Source organism: Rhinoraja longicauda, chromosome 6, assembly GCF_053455715.1.
Source record: "Rhinoraja longicauda isolate Sanriku21f chromosome 6, sRhiLon1.1, whole genome shotgun sequence".
NCBI classification, from domain to species: domain Eukaryota; kingdom Metazoa; phylum Chordata; class Chondrichthyes; order Rajiformes; family Arhynchobatidae; genus Rhinoraja; species Rhinoraja longicauda.
In genome coordinates, this window is record NC_135958.1 from 93,104 (window position 1) to 110,498 (window position 17,395).

Here is a 17,395-nt window from a genome sequence, read left to right on the forward strand (position 1 = left end):
CTCAATTTGTAGAGTAAAACTTATCATATTGTGATCACTGCATCCTAATGGCTCTTTTACCTTGAGTCCCCTTATCAGATCAGGTTCATTACATAACACTAAATCCAGAATTGCCTTCTCCCTGGTAGGCTCCAGTACTGCCAGAGTCCCGGGTTTGATCCTGACTGTGGGTGCTGTCTGTACAGAGTTTGTAGGTTCTCCCTGTAACCACGTAGGTTTTCTCCGGTTTCATAGAAACATAGAAAATAGGTGCAGGAGGAGGCCATTTGGCCCTTCAAGCCCGCACCACCATTCATTGTGATCATGGCTGATCATCCACAATCAGTAACCCGTGCCTGCCTTCTCTCCATATCCCTTGATTCCATCAGCCCCTAGAGCTCTATCTAACTCTCTTAAATTCATCCAACGAATCGGCCTCCTCTGTCCTCTGTGGCAGAGAATCCCACACATTCACAACTCTCTGGGTGAAAAAGTTTTTTTTCTCACCTCAGTTTTAAATGGCCCCTGGTTCTGGACTTCCCAAACATTGGGAACATTTTTCCTGCATTTAGCTTGTTTCCTTCCACATTCCAATGATGTACAGGCTTGTAGGTTTGTTGGCTTTGGTAAAATTATAAAGTGTCCCTAGTGTGTAAGTTAGTACTATTGTACGGTGTGATCGCTAGTCAGTGCGGACTCAGTGGGCCGAAGGGCCTGTTTCCACGCTGTATCTCTTGTCTAAAGCAGCATCATTGCGAGGACCATAGGCTCCTGCCTTATGTAGGGTCTACACTGGCTACCTTCTTGCTCTTTAGCCTGGAGAACCTGCAGCTTTAGGCTATCAGCAGAAAGACAGGGAGGTAAATGAAGAAGTGCTTGCAAATACTATCTTCAGCTTGTGAATAGGAAGAGGCTGCATGATAAAGAGGAACTGGACGTGACAAAGAGGATTCGATGTCCCCGTCCCCTATCATTTTGGCCCTGTTGCTGAGCACAGTCTCAGCGACCAGTGGTGACGAGAGCCTAAGATTATTCCAGCTCTGCCCGTCTCTGGGCGCTGCCTGCTGTTGCACTAATTATTTGCCAGACTATCCTGCAGGAGGGGAGGAGGATGTTCTGGCAGCCATTATTGGCCAACAAGTTTCAGGCTGATGATGTATAGTGGATATTCGATGGTTCAATGGTGGCTTATTGTCACATGTTCAAAGTGCAAACGCAGAGGGAAATTATTTTCTGACAAACAACCCAGTAGAATATCAACATACAACCCCCCAAATAACAGCTGAAGGTGCCTGACTCAGGCAAGCCCCAGACTATTGCGGGCTTCAACCCATCACCTTACCTTGGCCCACCTGCATCTGACCTCCTCTCCTCGGCCGGCCACCTTTGTCCCCCGAGAAACCATTCATTCACTGGTCTACACACTGCCAGAAAGATCATTGAACTTCATATGACACTCACCTAAGCTCTTGGAGACAGGCCCTTCAGCCCACCGAGTCTGCGCTGAGCAACGTTTACCACGCACACTAACACTATCCTACACACACTAGGAACAACTTACAATTTTACCGAAGCCAATTAACCTACAAACCCGTACGTCTTTGGATTGTGGGAGGAAACGGGAGCCACCGGAAAAAAAACCCACGCGGTCACAGGAAGAAAGTACAAACTCCTCCAGACATCACCGTCAGGGACGAACCCAGGTCTCTGGCACTGCGAGGCTGTAGCTCACTGCGAGTTGCTGCACAACTGTAACCCCCCCCCTACCCCCCCCTGTACCTCCCCCCCCTACCCCCCCCTGTACTCCCCCCCCCCCCCCCCCCCCCCGGACAGGAAATGGGAAATCTCATTGGGACCACCTTAGAAACCATAGGAATAAATAAAACAAACAGTTGCATATTGATGAAATGGTGAGACCAATAATGTTAAGTAAGGTCTCAGGATGGCATGGAAGCGGTGATTTGTTGACTGATACATAAGATAGTGTTATCTCATCATTATGATTGTGGCCATTTGAGGATTTCTGTAGATTCACACGTCATAATTGTTTTTTGCATATATTTTAAGCCCCTTTTATTGGAGGGGCTGTCAAAATTTAAGATAGTTTTAGAGCTTTTCAACGTTTATAGTACAGACAGAGAGATATGGTCATACGGAAAGGGGGAAGATTGGTCCCAAGCAGAAATGTTGCCTATCCATCTTCTCCTGAGATGCTGCCTGACCTGCTGAGCTACTCCAGTACTCTGAGCTTTCTCTCATATGGATAGTGCTAACTGTTTGGCATTGTTATGTGGCCAGTGTTGCATCGTGTCAAATATCTAACTTGATGTCCTTTGCAATTCTGTGAATGGCAGACGAGACGCGCAAGGAGACGGCTGCATGGCACACACGGTAACCACCACACCCACGCCGCTCGCCAGCTCGGTCCAGTACTGCGTCTGCCAAGTGGAGCTCTCCGTATCTGGCCAGAATCTCTTGGACAGAGATGTCACGTCTAAATCGGACCCATTCTGTGTGGTGTTCATGGAAATCAATGGAAAATGGTCGGAGGTATGTCAATATCGGTTTCACTTAATGAATAACTCTGACTGGTTCAACTTGGGGGAAATAATAATAATAATAATCCTTTATTCATCCCACAACGGGGAAATTTGCAGGGTTACAGCAGCAAAGTGGATAACAAAAATAAAAAAGCATTCATTAAAAAATAAAATAATGGTAATTATCTTTATTTACTGGTCTGCTGGGAGCAGTGCTGATTGTGCTGTCTGACAGCAATGCTACCCATCAGCATTTAACACCTTCCACACGTTTTCAGGGGGAACGCATTGCATAGAATGGAGCGGCGTGGGAAAGACTAAAGAGTCTTAGAGCTATAACAGCACGGTAACAAACCCATCTTGTCCATGCACCAAATTGGCGTACCGGGCTAGTCCCATTGGCCTGCATTGGACCCTTAGCCATGTATCTGTCCAAATAAAGAACAACGTGGGTAACAGATTGAATTGAAGAGCCACCAGCGGAGGAGAATGAGGGGGAGTGGGAGAGAGTGAGGTGTGACCATTGGAGGAGATTGAGGAATGGGGTGGTGATAAATGAATGAATGAATGAATGAATGAATACTTTCTTGTCACTTGTGACAAGTTAGTGAAATTCTTTGCTTGCAGACCCAAGGTACGCAAATGGTCGGCAATTAGAGGCTGCTTACAGTTACAAAGTACCCCTGTGCCAGGTTCCACTTTGTTTCCCCCCCTCCCCCTCCCCCTCCCTCATGCCCCCCCCACGTCCTTCATTCTTCTTTCCACTCGGAGCCTGAAGATTTCCACTTTCTTATGATGTTTTCTAACCATTCCTGTTATATTTGCTTTTCCATGTCAGATTGGAAGGACAGAAACAGCCGTGAACAATCTAAACCCAGTATTTGCAAAGAAGTTTGTGGTAGACTATCATTTTGAAGAAGTGCAGAAACTGAAATTTGCCTTATTTGACCAAGACAAATCCAGTAAACAGCTTTACGAGCATGACTTTCTTGGAGAATTTACATGTACTCTCGGAGTGGTAGGTCTGATCATCAATGTAATTTCAGCATGAATTGTCATCACACGATCCCTCAAAAACGTGCTTATTAAAAGTAAACTTTTGATTAATGGGGCAGATTGTTTCAAGCAAGAAGATGACACGACCACTTGTCCTGACGAATGGGAAACCTGCTGGAAAAGGAACAATAATGGTATAGTAAAGTTTAACACAATCTATCATGTTTTGTTTAGTTTCGTTTAGAGATGGAAACGGCATGGAAACGGCATGGAAACAGATCCTTTGTCCCACCGAGTTCACACCGACCATTCATTCACACTACTTCTATGTTATCCCACTTTCTCATCCACTCTTTACACATCAGGGGGAATTTACAGAGGCCAATTAACCTACAAACCCGCATGTATTTGGAACGTAGTAGGAAACCAGAGGAAACCCATGCGGTCACAAGGGATCATGCAAACTATACAGGCAGCACCTGAGGTCAGGATCGAACCTGGGTCTCTGGTGCGTTGAGGCAGCAGCAGCTCTACCAGCTGCACCACCCTAAAGTAAATCAAAGTAAATTAAATGGCAGAGATACTTGATTCAGCAGAAAGATCAAATCATTTGTTGTGTTGAATAATCTCCCTAATTCCCCTTGTAAGCTGGTAATTTAGTGGGAGATGAAAGAATTAGGAAATATGGCTGGGGATACAGGTGGAAGCAGCACTGGATATTTGCTAGATGTTAACATTTAATGTCCATGCTGTGCATGCTTACTGGGAGCAGTGAGAAAGAATATCTGCATGGGGGATAAAGAAGTTTACTTTTTAATTATGCAAACAAATATTGTCCAAGTGTAAGTGGTTGATCTATCTTCAAGAAAAAATACAAAGTTTGAATACTTGATTTGTACATCTGAACTTTATTCTAGTTTATGCTGATATGAATTCTAACTCCACATCTTACTATCCAGCAAATGTGTTGGTTGGCAACTGGCTGAGAATATTTAAAAAATGAACTGTTAATTCTACCTCTTGTATTGTTACAGATAAGTGCTCAAGAAATCTCAGATAACAGAGTAATCACTCTTAGTATGGCTGGAAGAAAACTGGACAAAAAGGTATAATTTTCAGGGTAAACCTTTCAAAGAACAGTGATTCATATCATTCTATTACATTTCTGATCATCAGGGCAAAATGTTCATTGTAATGTTCCTGTCAAACCAAGCTCTCGTGAAACACGATGGTGATCTTCATGAAGGAGTTTTGAATTCTGTGGGCTTTCCTCATAGATTTTTGGCATACATGCTGGTACATAAGAAACCAGCATGAGATCTAAAAAGATGTGACAGAATGTTAGAGTAATGCTCAATTATCCCTGCTGAGCATTGGCAGTGTCCAAGTCACTTCCTTGGTGAAGTAGGTTAACCTATGATGAGCGTTTGTCAGCACTGGGCCTGTACTTGCTGGAGTTTAGAAGGATGAGGCGGGAACGCATTGAAACATCTAGAATAGCGAAAGGTCTGGATAGAGTGGATGTGGAGAGTGGTGAAACTGTGGAATTCTTTGCCACAGAAGGCTGTAGAGGCAGTCAGTGGATATCTTTAAGGCAGAGATTGATAGATTTTTGATTAGTACAGGTATCAAAGGTTATGGGAAGAAGGCAGGAGAATGGGGTTAGGAGGGAGAGATAGATCAGCCATGACTGAATGGCGGAGTAGACTTGATGGGCCGAATGGCCTAATTCTACTCCTATCACTTATGACCTATGACATTATGAAGTGTTTGTTTCAGGACTTCAAAATCAGTGCCTCCACTTTTGGTTTGGCTGATTTCTTATTGGACATTGGCTCTAGAGCAACACATATTCTCTCAATTAAGGGTCTCGATCCGAAACGCCACATATTGCTTTTCTCCAGAGATACTCCTGACCCGCTGAGTTACTCCAGCTTTTGGCGTTGATTCTCTTAATTATCCCACTTGTCAAGGCTACCAAAGCAGTTGCAGGGGTGGGATGTATGCATCCAGAGCTGCAACTTCTGCAATAACAGATCATCTGCAAAGAAGAGGAAAGATGAGTGGACCTGTACAGACATGCATGTAAATTGTGACCAGTGACTTCAACTGTATCCCTGCATGCTTTGTGCGTTAGATGCATTGAAGTTAAAATAAGGTTTTAGTGTGGAACCTTTGTATACAGTGAACGCAGACTAAATGGTAGGGAATATGATCTCTGTTGGTTGAGGATGGGTGTTTTCTGCACAATGCCTGAATATTGTATAATCTAATATTCCTGAGAAGAGTACATCACTTGGAAAATAATATCAATTATATCATTAGGATAGACATTCATTGCTGTAATCTCCTGGGTACCTTGAGCACTATAAACCCCATTTTACATTTCAATATATACAACTGATTCTTAATATAGTTGCACCACAATAATTTTGTACATTTCACTTAGGTAAAATAAAGTAACTGAAAACATTTTGAACATTAGTTCTTATTTCCATTCTTCCTTCAATTGTGCCTCTAAGGACCTCTTTTAGCGTAAACAGATTGAACTCTATAATTGCAGGCTGTTGGATGACAGTAATCATTGTGGTTCGCGAACTGCTGAGATCGCTAAGGTAGTTTCTTTGTTGAAGAAACATTAAAAGCAACTGCAAATCACATCAGCTGCACTCACGAGTGAAAGAGCCACATTTTGTGGATAATTTAAGCAGGAACTTGTTCCCTTCAAAAATAGTAACATTGGAATTGATAAAGTGATCTATCTGAGAAAAGGTCCAGTTGTCTTTGTATCGAACCCCGGACGTGTTCATTCCATGCTGACAAGGCAGACTTCACACTCGTTCCTTGTTTAACTCCTTGATTTTCTTGGTTGCTGGATGTGCACAATGACATCATTCCATTGATAGATATTGTGCACAAGAGTCAAGAATGTTTAATTGCCAAATGCACTGGAACGGAACAGTGAAATTCTTACTTACAGGCACTTCACACGGTCGGCATTCTATTGATAGATGTGCACATTAACTTCTCCCTTCATTAGCTTTCCTCTGCCATTAAATGTTACTGTTAACTCTTCCTTGTGAGCCATGCTCATGGACTTCATTCAACCTTTACCTGTGCCTGTTCAATCTTTACCTGTGCTTGTTCAATCTTTACCTGTGCCTGTTCAATCTTTACCTGTGCTTGTTCAATCTTTACCTGTGCCTGTTCAATCTCTACCTGTGCCTGTTCAACCTTTACCTGTGCCTGTTCAATCTCTACCTGTGCCTGTTCAACCTTTACCTGTGCCTGTTCAATCTTTACCTGTGCCTGTTCAACCTTTACCTGTGCCTGTTCAATCTTTACCTGTGCCTGTTCAACCTTTACCTGTGCCTGTTCAATCTTTACCTGTGCCTGTTCAACCTTTACCTGTGCCTGTTCAATCTCTACCTGTGCCTGTTCAACCTTTACCTGTGCCTGTTCAACCTTTACCTGTGCCTGTTCAACCTTTACCTGTGCCTGTTCAACCTTTACCTGTGCCTGTTCAATCTTTACCTGTGCCTGTTCAACCTTTACCTGTGCCTGTTCAATCTTTACCTGTGCCTGTTCAACCTTTACCTGTGCCTGTTCAATCTCTACCTGTGCCTGTTCAACCTTTACCTGTGCCTGTTCAATCTTTACCTGTGCCTGTTCAACCTTTACCTGTGCCTGTTCAATCTCTACCTGTGCCTGTTCAACCTTTACCTGTGCCTGTTCAACCTTTACCTGTGCCTGTTCAATCTTTACCTGTGCCTGTTCAACCTTTACCTGTGCCTGTTCAATCTCTACCTGTGCCTGTTCAACCTTTACCTGTGCCTGTGGATATCCCTCCATTGTCCGTGCATCTCTAGACATCTCTCCATAGATTTTGACATTAGACTTTAGAGACACAGCGAGGAAACAAGTGCTTCGGCCCACTGAGTCCGTGCCAACCAGCGATCACCCCATTCACTAGCGCTAACTTATACACGAGGGACAATTTACACATTTTTAACGGACAGCAATTAACAAACCTGTACGTCTTTGGAGTGCGGTTAGAAACCAAACACTCTGAGAAAACCTACGTGGTCACAGGGAGAATGTACAAACTCCATACGGACAGCATGCCTCGTCAGGATTGAACCCGGGTCTCTGGCACTGTAAGGCAGCAACTCTACCACTGCGCCACTTTGCTGCCCCATTGTCCGATGCCTGTCCATTGTCAGCTGTGTCCATCACTAAAAGTGCGCATTGAAATCTGTTGTTAAAGGAGTCCACTGACATCTCTTGGAAATTAGGGGTGCCCTTTCAAGTCCCTCCATTGCTGGATGTGCCTATTGATTCCATTCCATTCTGTGTCCATTGACTTCCAATAGACAATAGACAATATTGTCCCTCCGTGTCTGCACAGTCTCGTCTACATCACAGATAGGGGTTTCCAGGGGTTGGTTAGGGAATGTTGCCATCCACACACACCGAAAGACAATACTTTTTGATGTGGATTTTCCCACAGCCAGTCTAAAGACCAGTGTCAGAGCAGTGAAGGGAATAGTGGGAATAATGTTCATCCAGGACAGCAAACTCAAGGTTGCTTGTAGATGTCACAGCCATTAGGCAGCAATACCCAGTCAAATATCTCCAGTGAGAAGTATTGATGACCACTGACCACTGTTGACTGAATGTCAAGCAGCCAAATATCCACTGCGTAATTCCACAGCTTCAATTCATTTGTTCCTCTCGCAGGCCTCCCCATCCAGGAAGTTCAGTCTGAAGAAGGGTCTCGACTCGAAACGTCACCCATTCCCTCTCTGCTAGATGCTGCCTGACCCGCTGAGTTACTCCAGCATTTTGTGATACCTCCCCATCCAGGAATGTGACTTTGCTAATTTGTTTCAATATTTACTGTTCACCAGCAACTAGCCCATAACCTGCATGGTGTTATAACATCAGCGGTCATATTACATGACTTTGCCTCCAAAACACAGTGTACCGGATGGCATCTAGCTTGAACACAGAGCATTTGCCTGATGTTTCAGGTCAGTTTATTGTCACATGTACCAATTAAGGTACAGTGAAATTTGAGTTACTATACAGCCATACTAAGTGAAAAGCACAGGACACACAACCACATAAAAGTTTACATAAACATCCACCACAGTGGATTCCACATTCCTCACTGTGATGGAAGGCAATGAAGTTCAAGCTTCTTCCTCTTGTTCTCCCGCGGTCGGGGCAGTCAAACCATCAGCAGCCGACGATCGAAGCTCCCGTCGGGTGATCGAAACTCGCGCTTCGGGGCAGTTGAAACTCTCCGCGGCATGAAGCTCCCGAGCTTCGATCCCCAGCAAAGGGATCGCAAGCTCCACGATGTTAAATTCCCGCAGACTCCCGCGGCTTGGAGTGCCGGGTCGGCCTCCAGGAAAAGATGCCAACTCCACGATGTTAGGCCTCAGTGGCGATGGAGGTACGATACGGAAAAAAATCGCATCGATCGATCTCCGTCGAGGTAAGAGATTGAAAAAAAGTTTCCCCCACCCCCCACATAAAAAACAAACCAAGGAACACTAAAACATACTTTTTAACACATACTAAAAATAACAAAAAGGATAAAGGACAGAGACTGTTGGGGAGGCAGCCAGTAATGGTGGCGCCACAAGGTGCATTTTTCTTCCTCTTTGTTCTCCCACGGTCGGGGCAGTCAAAACATTTGCATGTTCCACATGTTCCACAGAACCACATGTTCCACATGTTCCACAGAACCACAGAACCACATGTTCTAACATGGTAGTTGCTGTCAGTCTGGGAATCATGGTTAAGGTTTTTCAGCTGTTGTACATGTCGTCCTATCTAAAGCTTCACAGCAATAGTTTTCCAAATGAAATGCTGCCTTTAGTTCATAACAAATAATTAAGGAATAATTTACTTTTAGATGCAAAATGTTAACAAAGTTACTTGGTAGAATTTGGACTTTGATTTTTCACTTGAATTTTTTCTTTTTTTAGGATCTCTTTGGGAAATCTGACCCTTATTTAGAATTCCATAAGCAAGAAGAAGATGCAAAGTGGATGCTTGTACATCGAACAGAGGTACCTTTCCTTTGATATCTCACCGGATGGAATTATCTTCTCCCTTGCAATATTGAATGTGATTTTAAATTCCAAATGATGTGGAAAGTCCGATCTGTTTCTCGGTCTGACAAAATCTTTGAAATCATTGAAGTTCTTCTTGCGAAAGGACAAAGTGTTGCCTTGGATAATACCAAGGGGTTTTTGCTCTGAGACTAATTCTCCCTCTGCATCTAACGCAAACAATGCTTCGGTTTATTATCAAATCACTATGACTCATCCAATGTTATAAATGGGGTGAGCAGGTGAGGGGAATGGACAGGGTGGGGTTGGGATAGGGGGAGAAGGGGGCATGCGCAGGGTGTAGGGAGGTGGGGAATGGGGAAGGTGCTGGGGCAATGGGAGAATGGGTACTGTGAAGTTTTGATGATATCGTTAAAAATCGGGGAACCAACAGATGCAAAGAGGATCGCTGTTAAAGCCCCTTGGCTTACCATCAAGTGGATAGGATTACTGCAGCATTTTCTCTTCATTATTTAAATCTAAATATTTGTAATATTTGCAAACTTGTGTACTGTCAATTTATAAAGGAGAAGAAATTTGCAATGGTTGATGTTCTGTTGCCTGCCTTGTTCCCTGGTGTCTGGAGCTCATCACCCTGTGCTTGTAATTGCATCTGTTCTCTGCTAACCATTGTCGGTGCCACTAACCCCGTGTGTAGAATTCAGGATATTAGAATCACACCAAAACTGGGCAAGATGATGTTAAATGCATCCTGCTTCAATCTGATCTCATCTGTACTTTAGTGCTGAGGCTTGCGTTTCATCCATTGTATCAGTTATCACTTTGAGTTATCCAATTAGGCTTCCTGATGAACATAATTATCCCTTTATGCACTGAATGAATGGATCTGCTCTTCACTGCTTGATTTTAAAATTAGCCATTGGGCAATCAATTAAATTGTCAAGATTTTCACAGAGACATACTGCAGTCCTTCTAGAAATTACTAGCAAAGCGTCACTGCTTGCTTTTCTATGGGTCATAGACATCAATAATTTCTGCCTGGATCTACCAGAAGGGTTGATTGCAGGAGCTTCTTTTTCTTTGGTTTAAATGTTTGGATAAATTGAAATTACTCTGTAATTAGCCGTTTTAATGCTCTTTAATGATAATCTGGTAGTTTTATAGCTCCTATTTCTAATGTGAGCTTTTTATTCTACATTTTATTTGATTACTTCAATTCAAATTCCTTCGCTGCCAGGTTTTGAACTTCTCTCTGAACCTCTGATTTATTGTCCATTGATGTCACCATTAAGCATCAGATCTGAGCCGTACACTTGGAGAAGGAATGCAATATCTTTGATAGGAGGCAGAAGAGATTTATTATTATGGTACCAGGGGCTTCCTTGCTTTTCCCACAAAGTCCTATAAATTATTTCCATTAAATGTATTTATCCATTCTCTTTTTAGTTTAACCCTGCTGAAGATCTAGTGTGAAAGAGTCCTTTCTGTGTTGTATCATTCTACAATTTTATAATGTTAACTTTGCAATATTTTAGCCATCATTCTACAAAACATGGGGGTATATGAATTTTCATTTGGACTCGTAATGAAATATGCAGTTTTGGCTCGGATGCCATTTATTTATATTGGTGATATAAATGTAAAGTACTGCTCATATTTATTCATATAATGGATTGGACTATTCTACATTATTCACCTTTTCATTTCTCTTAAACCCGATGAAATGGGAGAGGGATTTAATGGGTGACTTATCCAACATCATTTCCCCAGCACAATAAAAATAGATGAACAGATCACTCATCTTGAGTAATCTTTAAAGAGCCTTGCTGTGTGCAAATCAATAGCTGCAATGGTGTAACATTGTAATGGTAACCAAACAACAAAGTATTTAATTGTCTGCTATGCACAAAGGGATGTTCAGAGATTGTGTCGGTAATTCTCCCTGTATTTATATCTGTTGCACACCTCAACCCTCTGTAAACCTCTATCACTTCAGCTTGATTCTATTGATTAAAAACATCCTGTTTCTTTTGACTCAGAAAATCTTATAAAATATTCCCTCTGACCTCCTTCTTATTCCCCCAGCTGTTGCCGAACCTCAGACTTTACCCTCATTCACTTTTTGGTGCTTTTTGTTACTTTCTCTGTGGATGTTTAGAAATTTAGGGTTTATTTTTAATGACCATACCAACATTTCTTCCCATTTAAAAAACAATCCAATGTACATCTCTGTGCAGCATAATATTTCTCAAAAGCCCATCACCCGCTTGTAATATTTCACAATAACCCATCACATATTGTAATTCTTATACTTTCCCTCTCTTTTTTCCTAATTCACTCTTGTAAAGCTTTCTATGTCTATATGTCTTTTTTTGCCTCAAGTCAATTTCCTTTGCTCCTTCAAGCTCTCGGCCACTCTGTTATGTGAAATGGAAGCAATCTGCCTTTTCCTACTGGTAATTTAGCATAGCCAGGTAAGGCTGAGGCACATAAGTGTTAAGCAACTCTCATAGGGAAGATGTGAGGAAACTAAGGAATCAAGAATTTCGGGTGGAAGGAATTTATCAGACTATCCCCTGGGATGAGAAAATTGCTCTATCATGAATGGCTAAAGAGATTTGGATGAGTTTAGAAGATGAAGGAAGATCTTATTGAAGCATATCCTAATGTAGGACAGATAATAAGAGGTTTCCACCAGTGGAAGAGTTTCAGGAAAGGAGACAGGGTGACAAGATAACGAACCAGTCGTTTAAAACTGAGGTATTTGGCAATCTTCTCTGAGGGTGGGGAATCTGTGGAGTTCACTGCCATGTGGAATTCTAGGATCTAGATCACAAGAGGTATTTAAAGAGGTGTTGGGTAAAAGGTCATAAGTGATAGGAGCAGATTTAGGTAATTCGGCCCATCAAGTCTACTCCACCATTCAATCATGGCTGATCCTTCTCTCCCTCCTAACCCCATTCTCCTGCCTTCTCCCCAAAACCCTGACACCCGTACTAATCAAGAATCTATCTATCTCTGCCTTAAAAATATCCATTGAGCCGCCACAGACATCTGGGGCAAAGAATTCCACAGATTCACCACGCTCTGACTAAAGGAAATTCCTCCTCATCTCCTTCTTATAGGAACGTCCTTTAATTCTGAGGCTGTGGCCTCTAGTCCTAGACTCTCCCACTAGTGGAAACATCCTCTCCACATCCATAAGGAATTGAGAGTTATGGGGAATTGCACAGAAGAGTTGAGGCTTGAAACAGATCGGCATATTTGTCTGAATGTGGGGCAAGCTTGAGGGACCAAATGGCTTTCACTTTGTCCAATTTCCTCATGTTCTGGTGACATAATCTTCACATTACGACAATTACAGCATTTGAGCCTGCCTTACATGCCAAGTATTTACCGCTGATAGATTGTTGTAAGCCTATGACTTCAATATTGCAACGTTAATTAATTGAATTTCTGTAGCTGTTAAAGAAGGAACTCTTTTTTTAATTCATCTTTCAAATATAGGACTGATCTTCCTTTCCATCACAGTCTTCTCTGTGTAAACATGTCAATAGTTTGAGGGAATTGATGTTTGATTACGAATTCAATATGTTGTTTATATTATAATCAAATGAATGAAATAGTTCATTTCATTCCAACCTGCTTGGAAAATCTCCATGTTATAACTGTTGTTGCTCGACTTTAAAGGAAACATTTATTTTCCTTAGTCTTTGCTCAGTGTATTAATACAATATTGTTTTGTACCTCTAACACTTGTTGTCTACAAGCAAAACATTGCACTCCTGCTGTGGTGGTTCTGCCAGTGTGAGCTCCCACACAACTGGAAATAAAGATTATATTTTGATGCCAATAATTGCAGGCAAAGCAGGACCTCCCAAAACGCTGCCTCGCATGACAAGTATTTCCTGCTGATCATTTCTGATCATTTTTCAGGATTAAAAAATATACATCGTTTTGAATACACTTTGCATTTGGCACTTTGGTATGCATTTTGGCAGCACGGTGGCGCAGCGGTAGATTTGTTGCCTTACAGCGCCGGAGACCCGGGTTCGATCGTGACTGCGGATGCTGTCTGTACAGAGTTTGTACGTTCTCCCCGGGACAGCATGGGTTTTCTCTGGGTACTCCACTTTCCTCCCACATTCCAAAGACATACAGGTTTGTCGGTTAAATTGCTTCCATAAATTGTAAATTGTCCCTAGTGTGTAGGATAGTGCTAGTGTCCGGGGTGATCACTGATCAGCGCAGACACGGTGGACCGAAGGAATTGTTTCCACTCTGTATCTCTAAACTGCACTAAACTAAACTAGTCAAGACTGACGGCGTGCTACATGGTCAGAGCTGCAATCTATTGGATGAGCTATTAGTGTGTAGGAATGATCCAATTGTGCTATTTCAAAGACCTTCTCCCTGGTGTGCTGTCACTATTTATCCCTGGACAAACAATACTGAAATAGACTAACAGCTCTCAGGTATCACAAAATGCTGGAGTAACTCAGCAGGTCAGGCAGCATCTTGGAGAGAAGGAATGGGTGACATTTTGGGTTGAGACTCTTCCTCAGACTGAGACTGAATCAGTCTGAAGAAGGGTCTCGACCCGAAACGTCACCCATTCCTTCTCTCCAAGATGCTGCCTGACCTGCTGAGTTACTCCAGCATTTTGTGATACCTTCGATTTGTACCAGCATCAGCAGTTATTTTCCTACACATCCTGACGAACAGCTCTCGATCACTTGGGAACTCGCAATGGCTGGAACCTTTCCAAAGTCAAAACAGGATTCCCACTTCCAAAATATTTAATCTTGCTGTAATGTTCTGTAAGATGAACCAGGATTGTGAGAGGCACAATATGAAAACGTTTTTTAACATCTAACTCCAATGCCTCCCTCTATTTAGCAATCTTACTTTTTGATTCCCATCGTTTTGTTCTCGGGTCTGTGTTATCTTCATCTTTCTCCTCTTTATATTTCATTACCCCTCCTGTCCCTTTTACTGCACTCCATTTCGAAAGCTTAAATAACCCTCCCTCCCTCCATAAAGCATTCAACCATGTGCATTAAGGAGAGCAACATTTATTTTGCTTCTAACAGCTTCTGTCTATTTTCACCCTGGAGGGGAAATAACTTCAGCGATGGGTTTTGTTGTGGTTGTCATTTCCTCCAGAGTTCCGGGTTTGCAAATGTGAAATCCCGCTGAGAAATCATTTGAAATGATCAAATGAATATTTATTCAGTGGCACCCTATTAACCAAGAGAATGCCAAGTAAAAGCTACTCATTAAAAGAAGCCCAGTTGTTGATTAACAAATAACATGCGTACAGAACTGGCTGTGTTTCATGCAATGAATTTGACAGCAAATTTAGGGAAACAGATAGAAATTGGCTTACTTAGAAAGAATAAGCTTCTTAAAAGCTGTTGCAGTGTACTTCAGTGTACTTCAGTGTACTTCAAGCTGTTGCAGTGTACTTCAGTGTACTTCAGTGTACTTCAGTGTACTTCAAGCTGTTGCAGTGTACTTCAGTGTACTTCAGTGTACTTCAAGCTGTTGCAGTGTACTTCAGTGCTCCACTGGACAGCATCCTTTATCCCCAACTTTTGTCTTTTCCTTTAATTGTAGCTGATTGATTCAATGAAGTATTGATCCACACATGGATCCTCCAAGGCATTGTGAAATGGTTCACAAACTATTCCACGTACAGGAATCATAAATAGTTCACAGGGGAATTTGCACAGTAGCATTCAATGCTGTCAAACGTTAATGTAAATGCCCATGTGCTGATGAGTGCCTCCTGCCAGTGTATTGAGTACAAGTAGCAGACTTACTGATGAAGTTCATTATTAATCCATTGTAGTAAATAAACAAAAATTTCAAAAACTAATTGAGGGCCAAACCAACAATTTAGACGAGGGGAATGATCTGCGACTCCAATTCCCATTTGACGGGTAGAATCTAATTAGAGTTGCTAAATGCATTGAATGACAGCTGGGATGGAGGAAGGGACAAATAGTTTTGCATGTGTTCTGAAATACTGCAACATTAGAATTGGTTTGGTTGCAGCTTTGAGACAGCAGGGAACATAACATTTCAGTGGGAGATGCCTGTAAACCCCCAAACAGTAGCGGTTGTTTAGGGCATAGTATAATTCAGACATGCACATAACAAGAGTAATACAATAATCATGTGGGACTTTAATCTAGATGTAGACCGAGCAAACCAAATTAGCATGAATAGTGTGGAGCATGGATTCATGAAGTGCGTAAGAAAGGTTTTACCGGATCGGTGGATTGAACAACCAACAAGAGAACAATTTAAGATCTTGGATTGTGCAGTGGGAGTGGACTAGTCAATGATTTGTTAGTTAGAGGGCCTTTTAGGAAGAGTGGCCACTCTGGTACAATTTTTAAATGAAAATTAGAAGAGATTCAGTTCATTCAAAAGCCAAGGTCTGTGGAAGATGGCTGAGGAAGATTGGAAAGATGCATTTTTAAGATATAACAGTGAATAATAAGTGACTAATATTTACATTGTTTGCAACTATATCCCTTTCGCACAAAATCTCAACAAAAGAAGTCTCTAGCTGCAGCAAACACATGAAGTTAAAGATGGTATCACATCACAGGAAAGACATGTGGTGTAGACCAAAAAAGTATTAACCAAAGGATTTTGGAGATTAAAATGTGTTGATGCTCAGAGCAGACTGAGTTTCCACACACAATAACCACTGGAAATTAATGTTCAGCAAGTGCAAAGAATTAGGAAGGAAAACATAATCCGAGATAGTTTGAATAAAAGAGAAGAAATGTTTTGCTCCAGTTACGTAGGTCTCTGGAGAGACTCTGTCTGAAATATTGTGCTTGGTTTCCCTATCTAAGGAGGATAAACTTACTATAGAGGGGTTTCACAGATTGATTCACAGGATGCAGGGCCGTTTTTACAGCATTAACGGGCCCCCGGGCAAAGCAGTGTACTGGAGCCCCTACCGTTACTCTCCCCCACCCCCCTTTCCCTACCAGCCCCCCCCCCCTGTTGTGCCTGCGAAAAGCACTTACTGAAAAGCACTTAGCGATGGACTTAGGGTGCTACATTGTTGCGAAAAGCACTTACAGATCGCTGTGAGAAGCACTTAGTGACCGAAAATGTTGCGAAAAAGCACTTATTGAACCTACATTTTTAAAGTAGTATTTATTTATTGCAAGTCACTTAACATACACAGATCAGCATGGGGCCCCTATGCTCGTGGGCCCCCGGGCAAGTGCCCATCAGGCCCATGCGTTAAGACGGCCCTGACAGGATGGTGTATTTGTCATGTGAAGAGGGATTAAGCAGATAATTCTTTTGATTTGGAAGAATATGAAGTGAGCTAATTGAAATTCAAACCAAGTCTGAAGAAGGGTCCCGACCCAAAACGTCACCTATCCATGTTCTCCAAGGATGCTGCCTGACCTGCTGAGTTACTCCAGCACTCTGTGAAACGTCAGCTATCCATGTTCTCCAGGAATGCTTTCTGACCCACTGAGTTACTCCAGCACTTTGTGAAACGTCACCTATCCATGTTCTCCACAGATGCTGCCTGACCCACTGAGTTACTCCAGCACTTTGTGAAACGTCATCTATCCATGTTCTCCACAGATGCTGCCTGACCCGCGGAGTTACTCCAGCACTTTGTGTCTGAATAAATGACACTTGCTTAGGCTCATTCGGGTGCAATGGGTCACCCCTTGTATCGATGAGGAACCCGCAGGGCAGGAAGCTCCAGGCAGTGAACACCTCTGAACAGGCCACAAGCTCAAA

At 42.5% G+C, this 17,395-nt stretch overlaps 1 protein-coding gene across 4 annotated transcripts in view; it reads left to right on the forward strand.

Moving 5' to 3' along the window:
• cpne2 (copine II) overlaps positions 1-17,395 on the forward strand; it is a 178,337-nt gene that overhangs the window by 40,641 nt on the left and 120,301 nt on the right. For all 4 annotated transcript variants that reach the window (XM_078400293.1, XM_078400290.1, XM_078400292.1 and 1 more), the window contains exons 2-6: positions 2,334-2,529; positions 3,358-3,537; positions 3,635-3,709; positions 4,550-4,621; positions 9,515-9,598. In XM_078400293.1, coding sequence (XP_078256419.1) covers positions 2,359-2,529; positions 3,358-3,537; positions 3,635-3,709; positions 4,550-4,621; positions 9,515-9,598 — 582 coding nt within the window. In that variant the 5' untranslated portion in view covers positions 2,334-2,358. The remainder of the gene's footprint in view (positions 1-2,333; positions 2,530-3,357; positions 3,538-3,634; positions 3,710-4,549; positions 4,622-9,514; positions 9,599-17,395) is intronic.